Raw genomic sequence first — 12,454 nt, forward strand, 5'->3', positions numbered from 1 at the left:
CGCCTTCATGCAGTATTTACTGTTTACTCCGTGTGTGTGTTTATGGCAGAATTGTGAGGCAGTTACTGCATATGTCCGCTATCAAAGCAACACAATAAGTGTGGGCTACTGTGTGATTAGATTATTAGTGGTAACAGTATGTTAATGTCTCGACCTTCCTTCAAACAGTTTTGAGTGTCATTATGATGATCTCTTAATTTAAAATATGCACAGGGTGGGCTTTAACTCCGCCCAGAGGAGTATCTCCGTCTCACTACTTGCTGTTTGGTGCATCCTATGGAGTGCTTGCATTGCAATGCAGCAAGGTGTATTTTAGAATGTCAAAGCTACATTGAACTATCACACTTTAAATTGTTTACCTTACATATGCATTGTAAACAGAGAAAAAATGTTTCAAGTTTTTCCATGGCAGGAGTGTGTTTTTGAATGTTTTAGTCAAGTGTACGTGTATGTGCGCATGTGTGTGTGTGTTTTTCCAGATCTTTCCCCTACAGTCTTTCCCATCCACGAATTTCCTATTCTCTTTCCATTTATATTTATTTCCCATTGTTTTTCCCTTTAAGTATATGGCTTTTTTTTCTGTCTCTTACCCATTATTTTTTCTCATCTGTTTTAAAATAAAAAAAACAATTGACAAAGCCAATAGTTATGGCTATAAGAAACTAGCATATGTAAATATAGGAATGCACAGATTGGGCTCATTGTGTTAGCGCAATAAGGAAGATCTATGGGCGTCGCACAGCTTTTCATAAGCCTGGAATCATTTAATACCAATTATAGCTCTATACTCACAAACCTGATCATTCACAGCACTTTCTGCTACTCTTCATTAACAAGTCTTGTCTAGTATTCAAAGCATTCAAAGATTGTGGACATTTTCGCAAAGTGCAGAGGGCCTTCTTTAGAGTTTTGCAGACGAGTTGCCCCATCACAAAAGTGACGGATATCAAGTTGGCCTTATAACAAGGGCATTATATCCTCTGGCACTTGTAATAAGGTGAATAGGATATCCGTCACGTTTCTGACGAAGAACCCATTCTCCGAGCTCTATATGAGGCCAAAAAGCATTTTCTGTGACTGTTCTTCCAAGCAATAGCAGGCTGCGTCTGTTGCTTTAAAAATGACATTGACATCCCAAAACAAGTATCTCTCGAGGGTGCTCAACAATTACAAATCTATTTTGACCTGATTTGGGCTCATTGCTAAGATACAACTGACATGCTTTGATAGCACTGACACTTAAAGGGGACTAGTTGCAAACAGTTGTAGTGTTCTAACACTGTGATGGGGTGGCAGTACATTCAATAACATTATTTTAAAAACAGTGGTGGAATGAAGGCTGCTGAACGGTAGTTGCTTGATCGCATATGCTGATAGAAGTAGATGCGTTGTCTTTTGACTCTTTAGAAGGATGCTGAAAGTAGTTCTTTCATTGCATTTTTTCTCCACTCTCTAAACTGATTTTATTTACAATGGACTGCTATTATCACAAACAGAAGGAGAAATAATCATTTGTAGATCTGAAACCAAAGGTTTTGAGTACATGCTCAACTATGTTCCCACTCTAAGTACGTATCAGGAGTGCAGCAATACCGGTGTTTTAGAGGGTCCAGAACCTGGAGAAAGGGACTTCTATGCTCAATAAGCCACTTCTGCCATGTTTCTATTTTAGTGCCAATATTGGCTCCTTTAATCTGTTCAAGCTACTATCTACGAGTCCATTTCTCATAGTCACATAGATCGGGACCTCTCCTGCCAATTGCCATTAGTGTGGACCCATATATTGGCTGTCATGAAAAGCCCTGAAGACTCCTGTCAATTAATTCCAAATAGAGGATTACATAACCAGCTCTTATTGTCCCTGCATTGCACCCTACCAATGACCACTTGCATCCATGGTTATTGTCACTTGAAGGGGGGGAGACAGTGGGACATCCTTCTCCAGGCTGGCTGGCCTCACTCACCATCGGAGGGCTTCTTTCACTGAGTCCGGTGATGGCATCAAAGACCTGAACTTCTGTGACCTCGGAATCCGACCAGAATGTAGATGTGTAACTAATGGCTGGAGATGTAGTCTGGCCAGGGGTACCAGGACTAAATGACCTATGAATTTCTAACCTGAGCACTGCCTTTTCAAAGCCCTCTTAATCCAAGAGTGCCTCTTAGAGTAGAGTGTGGCTATTCAACCGCTTCTCTGGCATAACAATCATTATTTGCCGAGTGCAGAATTTCCCCATATGTAAAGCTAGATCCTAGACTGGCATCAGGGGTTTCTACGTGTTATCTAGAAATCCATGCTAGGTCAATATATTGCAGCTCAAACTGTTTCTGTAAATGAAGACTGAGAGCCCCTCCCGGTGAAGGAAATCAATTACTGGTGCTTGATGTGCCATAAAAAGCCTGGCAAGAATTTATAAAGAAGTGGCTCGTACAAAAGGGACCAGCCAGCCAGTGCAATCATAGACAGTGAAAGTGTGAGTATCTGAGGATTTCAACTAAACAGAACTACAACTAGATAGTTGTGACTGTTCACCGCAAGTCTGATGGTTCTTCTGACTGATTGTAAGTCTCATGTCATTCCTGTTGGTTGGTTTGCATCCTGTCTGGGAGCAGAGTTCTATTGCTAATGTATCACAGGTATTAGGGAATATGCCTTCTGAAGAGACGACAGAGGGACAGCAGAGGAGAGACCCGACAATCAGGTACGTTTTTTTCTTCTTTATTTTTAACACCCTCACCCCACCTCCCCCCGCCCCAATCTGTGCTAGCCGCCACTGCCAAACTAGGGTGACCAACTGGCATTGGTGCAAATTCAGGACGGTGAGTGTAAAAATTCAGGACAAAGGGTCGAAATTCAGGACACAAATTCAGGACAGGAGGTCAAAATTCAGGACAAAACTTCAGGACAATTGGATACGTTTTACAGTCACATCAGAGGTCGCGCAATAGTATATAAGTAAGCCCAGCCATATCCAAACATATTCAACAATTTGCAGATCTATCCACCATGCATCCTTCCATCTATCATTTCACTCATCCATCTCTCCATCCACCCTTTCACTCATCCATCAATTATCCATCCATCCACGCTTTCACCCTATCCATCCATTCACTCATCCATCCAGCCATCCTTTCACTTACTAATCCATCCACTCACCCTTCACTCATTCACCCTTTTAGTCATCCATCCATCCTCCCTTTCTCTCTCCATCAACCCTTTCACTTAGCCATCCTTCCTTCCATCCATCCACCCACTCATCCATCTACTAATCCACTCATGAATCCATCCATTGACCCTATCACTCATCCATCCTTTCTCTCATCCATTTATTCTTTCACTCCTTCACTCATCTATTTATCCTTTTGTCCATCTACCCTCCCTTTCACTCACTCATCCATCCTTGCATCCACCCTTTCACTCATTCGTCCATCCATTCACCCTTGCATTTATCAATTCATCAACCCATCCATCATGTCACTCATCCATCCACCCACTCACTCATTCATCATCCACATTTTCACTCATCCATGCTTTCACTCACCCATCCACCCTTTTACCCATCCAGCTACACTTCCACCTATACATCCAGCTATTTCCCTTTTCTCTCTTCCATCCTTCCGCTCACTCCTCAATCCATCCATCCTCTCTCATTATCCATCTATTCAATCTTTCATTCATCCATTCACCCTTTCACTAATTCATCCAGCCATCCACCCATCCCTTCACTTACTCACTCACCCACCTTTTCATATTAATTTTGAGCTGAGCCTTTTTGAGAAGAGGCCCATCAAGAACTTCACCTGCACTGTATGAGCCATTCCAGGACTGGGACAGAAGCCACCCAGGACAGAGACAGGCTCCACCACCGGGGGGAGGAGGACGGGACAGGAGCCATCACAGGCGGCAGGGGGCGGGGGAGAGCCATCACTGGGGCGGGGAAGGAGCCATCACAGGAGGGGGAACAGGATCCACCATGGAGGGCACAGGGGTGGGCATGCAGTATTCTAGTATAATCTTGGTCTCTTCCAGGGTGGGGGAGGGCTCCTCACTGCCTCCTGGTCAAGACAACGAGAAATCAGGCTCTTTCCAAAATGTTAGTTTTGCCATCCCCCACTGTGATGTACAGTACTTACAGGAGATACTCCAGGAGACTGATTGTCCTCCATGCTTTGTTAATCTGTGTGGGTGCGATTGTGCCATTTCTTTATTTTATTAAATTAAGACTGCATGTTTGAAGAGAGGTTTGTTCACAATGTAGTGACAATATTTAAGCTCTGTGAAGAGAACCAGTGCTGCGCCGTGGTGTAATCAGGGCCGGTTCTAGGATGTTTGGGGCCCTGGGCTGAAAGGAAATGTGTGAAGCCCTCCTAATTCGCAGAGACATGGCGCATTCAGGGCTGTTGGCATCTGAATCGATGCCCCTGCTCCGGAAGCTGCAGCCCCTCCCTCTCAGTCACCTTCAAGCACCTCTTAACGGGTCATCAAGGGCTGAAGGTGTGAGGGTTGCCATCCCGCTGTGCCTCTCCAATAATGCTGGTTTCTGAGCTTTGGAACAGAGTCAAGAAGGGAGGTGGGTGGAAGCTGTGCCGGCTGTAGGGTAGTACGACCGGTGCCTGGGGTTAAAATTACGGACAAATGACGTCCGTTAAAGAATCCTTCACGGACAACGGACAGACGGCGGAAATTACGGACTGTCCGTGAAATTTACGGACGGTTGGTCACCCTACTGCCAAACATATGTAGCATAAAACATACTCGAGCTCTTTCTGTCCTAAAAAGACATCTTTTCTAGAATTTGCATGTATGTGGGAGTGATGAGAAGACATGGTACAACATGTGAGTTCCTTGCAGATCAGATCAATAGAAATGTGCTGTTGAAAAGTCACTGGTGCTGCTTTGTCCCCAGCTGCCTGGGCACATTGGAGATCGCGGCTCCCTTCAGAATACAGAAAACATGAATCCACCTGCGATCTATGAAGCTGTTTTAAAAGTGCACGGTCTTTATGAGGCACAAACAAGGTGCTGGAAGAATATTTTGCAACTGAAGGATTATATCAAGATTAATGTTAAAAAATCTGAAATTATGATTGGCATTCATGCTATTGTTAATTTACACTTGTCGGTGTTCCCATTAGTCATGATTGCATACATTGAGCAACGAGCCTGAATGAACAACACCTCCCTTTTGTCCCATCAGTAGTACATTAAAAACATGATGTGCACACACTATAATCACCCGCTGCTGAAGGGTGCGCCATACACCCTGCAGTATATTAAATGACATATAGTGTGCACCATCAAAAAGTAAGACTGCGAAAAGTAGCGTTCGGATTTCTGAAATCATATGACTGTCTTGAAATCAAAATAAAGGAGATATGGAACAGTCGACATTGTGATTGGGCTTTTTGCATTCCTACTTTTTGTTGGTGCATCACTATATGTGTTTTCCAAATGCGTTCCAATTAGTATCCAAATTGGAACCAAACTGTGTTGACTGTTTAAATGTCAGCAAAAGCATCACATCCCTTTGCGTCTTACAAGGTTTGGGTTTTACTCTTGGTATAAGACAAATCTGCGAGAAAGTTAAACTAAGTCATCGGTCTATTGTCAGTTGAATTAGTCTTACAATAGTAATGATCTGCACCATGCAGGAAGCAGAGAGCTGAATATAGTCAGTCAGCGTAGGTGGAAGGACCAGTAGACAACTTCAAACCAGACGACTGAGTGTCAAGTAATGGGCGAAGGAACAAATGAATGCAAGCATGTATAGGGCATGCTAGTGCATGCTTCCCAATTCTTCCAACATCATTTGGGGTTCCATGTCCTAGGCCAGATCCTTAGACACTTGATTGTATATTTTACGTCTTGATATCCAGTCCTTTAAGTGTGTGCTTTTTTTTATTTTTAGAAAATACAGGATTTTTAATTTACAAAAGGAAACAATCATTTGTATACATTTTTATTGACGTCTTTTGGATTATTCACATGCAAACACAGGCCTGGTGCATGCCCAGTGTTCTATTAGAATGTCTCACATGGTATCTGTATGTTTTCCATTATAGGAAGCCCAGTGGTGATTTCTCCGCTCCAGTACTCTGCTGCAGACATGGCCGCTGTAGGTGCTACGCTGGCAGCTGTCCTTCTGATCTGCCTCGCCTTTCTTGGGTTCCTCATCTACAAGCAATATGGATACAAGTTTGAAAAAATATCTGTGCTGGATAACAACTTTGTAAGTTTTGTGAGCTTTCTGAGTTCATTCTTGAAAGGGAAGCGGAGATAGTAGACTGCCACTCCTTTTTGGTGACTTTTGACATTTCCTATGTAAATTACTTTTTACCTACCCTCAGGGCCGGACTGGCCATAGCGGGCACCGGGCGTGTCCCCGGTGGGCCGCTAGGGTATGGGCTGGTTTTGGGCTCCTGGGGGGGTCCGTTTTTCTTACAGGAAATTCAAAAAGGCCATTCTTTTGCATTGCCCGAAGGATATCTTTCACTGTGTAGTGACGCATGCATACTAGGATATAAAGTGCTCTAGCACCAGGCACCTCAGCACATCCCACTCTATGAACTCTGCCATCTCAATTTTGTTGGAGTAGTCTGATAACAAGATATGCCAGAACAGTTTTTGGAGATAGAACAAAATGCTGGAACCTTCTGCGTTGCTCTGAACCCCACAGATTTGAAAATGTTTTGCTGCTTGGAGCTGGTTTCTAACTTTTCACCCTAGTCTTGAAGATCCATGAGTTGGTCTTTTAGAAGGAGGATTTCTTGTTTCAACTTTTTAACTTCTTCTTCACCTCGTGGAGTTTCGGTGTCTACAAAGCTGATACCCTGGTGTATTTGTCTGCAAGGTCTCCCTTGACTTCCTTGAGCTCCTCTGTAAGGTCTTGCTTTACAAAAGCCTTCTCTGAGCTCTGCAAATAAAGATACCATGAAGGACTTTGTGAGGGGTTAGGCGTACCCGTAAAGCTGTGTGTGGGGTAGTTCACTGGTTGCAATATTTTGGGATCAGTATTTGGGGGCAGTGTCGAATTTAGTTTGTGACGATCTAGGTAGCATATCGTGGACATTAGCATCTTGCTTGCCTTGCATTTTGCCTTTATTGATCTCCCCAGGTGGGAAAATTCAAATAGTCTTGTGTTGAATCCTGGGCCCAGACTCTTGCAAAGTTAATAGAGTGGAGGTCCTTTACTTGCTCAATTTTAAGGCCTACACCTGCACGCAACTTGTGGTCTGCTCGGTGGGGCAATAGAATGTGTGTCTTTGAGTGTCTGGACGATGATCAGGTAGAGCTTTACTCCTCAAGAGAATGATGGTTCTTCAGTGATACCTCTCAGCCTGCAGCTTCGCTTTCTCGTCTGCGACAATTAGTTCGATGTGATGTGCTGTTGTTGTGCCTGACTTTTAATCATTTAGTACTTGGGGAGGTGGCAGGATGAGCTTCCTTATCTCCCCACAGCTTCTGTGCTTGCTGGTTATTATGGGCCCTGTTTTACCTCACTAGGTGACAGTCCTCCATTTGCACCCCTTGGGCAAGTGTGCTAGGTTTCTCGTCTGATCCCCTGCTCAGGTGATTGCCTGTTTTCTTAGCTGCCGATAGTGTGTCCTCATATTGGGTGCTATATTTAATTATTCTTATGTTAGTCCCTCTGCGTTGCACCAACCAGGTCAGGAAGGGATGAGTCTAGGCTTTGTCTTTCTTTCAGGCAGAAGTAGGGTTGAAGGGGCTGAAGGGTCGATCACTGTGCTGTGTAAAGTTAGGAGGAAGAGGTCACTTTCTAGAAGGGGATCATGGGCTCTCCCTAAGGCTGCAGTTCCAGCCTCCCCTGACGCGTCCGTCATGTGATCTCTGTCAGTCCCCAGGGTCTCCTTGGTTATTATGGAGGAAGTCCAAGCTATTTTCACTTCCTAAGTTGTCCAGGCCACTTTGTCCCTCAGGCTGATGAACCTCTCATTACCTCTCTCTCCGGCTTCTCCTGCATGCATATGATCTGATTCACCAGGCGGCCATCATTTGAGCAGTGAGAATGTGCAAGTCTTTTTTTCTCCTGTTACTGAGCTCTATTTTAGTATGTATTTCTCAATTTCTCCTGCCTTTTCTTCACAAGGTATGTGTTTTATATGTGATTTTCTGCTTCATAAAAAATGGATACTTTAAGAGAGGATCCTCCCACTCTAGCGCTTCTATTGAGCTAAATATTATTATCATATTGATAGTATCTTCCTATCTCCAAAGAATACTTTCACCCACTTCCTTCCAGCTTACTTGTAGGTTACCTAGCGGGCTTAGATCAGCTGTGCATAAGATTTCTGCTTTTGCCACCAATGTGCTATTTTGGCACTGTTTCTGTTATCCCACCCTCATATTGGCTCCAGAATGCCATGCTGCTAAAATATCATGGACAAAACATTGAGTACTAAAATAGCAACACGATAAGTATATATAGGTGAGCAGAGGTTTACTTTACATGACTTCACCTATATTTACCTTGACAATATATACATCATCCAGGTATGTAGATGAGGAGTGTACTATAGTAAATATACACTTACCTATAAGCACTTACTATGGCAATATTTTGGTTCTTAATATTTTGGCTACAATATCTTGGAAGCGTGATGTTTCTATAGTCAATATTTTAACATATAGGCTGGTCTCCTCTTCAGACCTACTTTTCATGTACCTTTATTAAGAACCTCTAAATCACTACTACTCCTTCCAATTACCTTTAATCATCAACGCACTCCTAAGCCATATTATAGTAATAGTATGAATAGTAATGGGCAGCTTTTGTTTTAAGGTAATAATTGATTGGATATCTTGCATGTCTGTAGGGACAGAGAGCGCTGTCCACTGGGGAGGGGTGGGTTTGCTATAGAAATTAATGACTGACACCAATTAACTCCAATGGCTTCAGTCTGGAAACACTACAATATGAGACACAAAAAGTAACTTGGCAATAACACTTTAACCACAGTAGTGTAACAGCACTGTAACAACAGAAGTGACCTATGATAATTGTGCAGTCACCAACCTGAAAAACATGACCATTTGGGTCTGTGCAGCCTAAATTGACCTCTGACCTGCATATTAAGTTAAGCCACTGCGTTCTCTTACTAGCTTCAAAATACAGGTATATACACATGCCACTTGCCCCTTCCTTTGTCGCATGAAGGCAACTTTTGATGAAGTCACTTTATATATGCTTATATGCTTTATGGCATTAGGTGGGAATCCACGTTGGTTTCCTAAACAACAGGAGTAGCTTTCTGGCATATAAAGGGTCATGCACTGCGGAGTCAGTTGGGTTCCTGATGAGGGGGTGAACTTATAAGTAAGATCTAATTGCATGACTCCATAAATATATTTCTAATGGATGCCTCTAACCACAGATTACTCACTTTTAGCATTTTCCCAGGAGCCAGACTGGATCTGGAGAATTTTTCAGCAATGTTCTTGTGGAGGGATAGGTCATGGATCTATTGTAGCTCCACACTGCCCCAGAAGTAATTGAGCAGCTCCTCATATATGTGCCACCAACACGCCACCTCGCTAATGTCAGTTCCTTTCTGCATGCCTTGGCATGATCCGTAGCACCCCTGGCAAGAGTGATGCGCACGTATGGCTTTGTCGCAGTGTCATACGCGGATGACACACAGCTCCTCTTCCCTTTCAAAACTCTCTCCACTGAAGTAATAAGATTCTTTTCTTCAGGTATGAAGGCTGGAGCACAATGGATGTCTTCCAACTGCCTCCAGTGCAATGTTAATAAAACAGAAGTCATGTTATTCGGGGAGGCCAAAATGCTCTGGACTCCGGACTGGTGGCCACAAGACCTGGCAGCAGTTCCAGAACCCAAACAGGTCGTTAGAAATATAGGGATACGGCTAGACCAAGAATTATCACTGAAACAACACAGCAACTTTGTTATAGGCTCTTGCTTCCACACTATCAGCCTGTTGCGCAAAGTTTTTCCCCTGCTCCCAGATTCTTTCAGGAGAACCCTGGTACAGGCACTTGTGTTAAGTCATATTGACTATTGCAATAGCCTACTATTTTCTGCAAACAAGGGTGTGCTGGCTAAGCTAAAAGTTATCCAGAACACAGCTGCCCGTTTAGTCCTAAACGTCCCCCCAAGAACAGCATCTCCACCTCTTCTGGACCAACTGCATTGGCTTTCAATCAGGCACAGAACGAAGTTCAAGGTATGCTGTTTAATACATAAAAGTCTTAACGGACAAGGGCCTGCCTACCTGGAAAAGAAATTTACCCCATACATTCCGACCCGCTCTCTCAGATTTAGCGACCAACTTCTTTTGGTGGTACCCCGTGCTTGAAAGGCCAGGCATGGTGGTAAAGCTCTATCTATAACGGGACCCTCACTATGGAACAAACTCCCTTTGTCCCTTAGACAGTGCTCAGAGCATCTAAAATTCAGAAAGCAACTCAAAACCCTGCTGTTCAGTAATCAGATCTAGATTCGACCGCTGTTATTCTGTTCTCTTTTGTCCTTTGCTCCTAAGCGCAGAGATACTACACTGGGAGTCGATTCAAGCGCTCTACAAACCCGCAAATAAATAAATAAATAGCTCCGTTCCCAACTTTGTTGGTCTTCTGACCACTTCAGAAAAGTTTCCTAAGACAGTGTGCCAGATACGATGTCTCCCCAGGATTCAGACTGTGCTGTCATTGCAGGAAGCTGATGTTGGTTACAGACCCACACAGCATGCTTGGTCTCCAGTCACAACTTGAAGATGTGTGATAAATGTACCCCCTACACCTGAAGGTGATCCTGGGGAAATAGGCAAAATTCTAAATTGGCCAACAACAGAGCCGACGGTCAAAACATAAACCTCACTCCAAATCATGGGGCCACTTGCTATCTTGTTCAGAAGACTATCCCATGCAAAGTCTTCTGGTAAATTGAAGTTGAAAAAACTTCATAAGCACAAGAAGCCAAGCAAGACTCATCCCCATCCTGCCACTTGAAATCAGTCAAAAAGCCAACAGGGCATCAATTGAAAGCTCATACCACACAAGCATCTTCTGACTCACTTTCGGTCCCGCAAATGGTCCTGGTGCACCCTAGATACTCATGGCTGTCATCCAGCTGCAGCTCTTTCAGGTGCTTCTAGCTCCCGCTGGCACTTCTTCAGATCTCACAAAGCTATGAGGGGTTCCAGTTCTAGTTCCGCAGGTGGACTAACTTTTGCACCAGCTGACCCCAGGAAGCCTCTACAGTCCTGCTCCAATGCAGATTCACCCACACATTCTGGCCCTAGGAGTCATCCCAGGTCCTTCTGTCTGTGCGGCAATACAGTCTGCCAATGCTGAGCCCTCGATCCTACTCTAATGGGGGCCTCTGAGCCCGAGCCGTTGTGGGCCTTCTGAAGGCGTATGTTGTACTTTGAGATTACAAATGTGCAACCAGTTTGCAAACGGGTTTGCTTCTGTAGACTCTCCCATTACTATCAGAGACTAGAGACCTTATTTGATTATGACTCTGATACACTTTAGGGTATGCAAAATGTTCATATTGACTCCAGTAAAGAAGAGGAGGCAAACGACCGGCTTCCCCTTCACTATACTGATGATGTGCTACACCCAGTGTTGGACTAGCCTGTCAGATAGCCTTGGAGTCTGGCAGATGTGCCAGCATAAAAGGGTCAGCGTGTAGGCTATTTTGTTTGGTCCTGTTGGCCATTACAGTACCAAATAAAACCTGTGCACGCAGTGTCCCTTTCAAGCTGCTCATGTGGCAGTACCAGACTGCTCGACAGGCCTGTCCAACACTGTCTTCCCCTGGATATGAAAAATGCCATTAGGCCAAATACACGGCAGAGAGTTAGCCTGACTTGCCTCTTTGGCTACCAGTGGAAGATAGTACTTTTTTGCAGTAGTAGTGTGAAAGGCAGCATAAGTGCTAGATTTACAGCAGCCTAATGTTGAAACTAAGGGAAATGAATAGACTGACAGCCTTCAACCAGGGCCAACATCTTCTTAACCACAAGTGCCATTCAGCGAGGCTGTTAATGACTCTTGCAGACCACGTATCCAAGTCATGCTCAGGCCAGCTCAGCAGTTAGCATGTTGCCAGGTGATATAGATCAGATTATCTTGATTTTCTAACAGTGCATCCTCAGCAAGAGAGCCTGCTAGTAAGATCATTCCAAATGTCTTCCCGATCAATGTTTCTGACAGAGACAAAATGTATTAATACCTTCAGAAAGAGAATATTATATTCAGCTAGTTTAGCCTTAAGATCTTGAATGCAATCTTCCTTCTGGATAAGTACACCATTGCTTTACGGGACATGACCAGCCATATCGTGTCTGCTTACCTGTAAGTTCTCATGGCCTCGCTGGCTCAAATAAAACATGATGGACAGGATGTGACAAAGTATGTTCCGTATGACATGCCCTTTGATGGCTCTAGATTTTTGGGAGAGAAGAT

The 12,454-nt window shown here is 43.9% G+C and overlaps 1 protein-coding gene across 9 annotated transcripts in view; it reads left to right on the forward strand.

The window, feature by feature from the left end:
* Positions 1 to 12,454, forward strand: part of CDHR5 (cadherin related family member 5) — a 423,620-nt gene that overhangs the window by 395,161 nt on the left and 16,005 nt on the right. For all 9 annotated transcript variants that reach the window (XM_086957775.1, XM_086957776.1, XM_086957779.1 and 6 more), the window contains one exon: positions 6,064 to 6,230. In XM_086957775.1, the coding sequence (XP_086813901.1) occupies positions 6,064 to 6,230 (167 nt within the window). The remainder of the gene's footprint in view (positions 1 to 6,063; positions 6,231 to 12,454) is intronic.

Source organism: Lissotriton vulgaris, chromosome 2_1, assembly GCF_964263255.1.
Source record: "Lissotriton vulgaris chromosome 2_1, aLisVul1.2, whole genome shotgun sequence".
Taxonomy (NCBI): Eukaryota; Metazoa; Chordata; class Amphibia; order Caudata; family Salamandridae; genus Lissotriton; species Lissotriton vulgaris.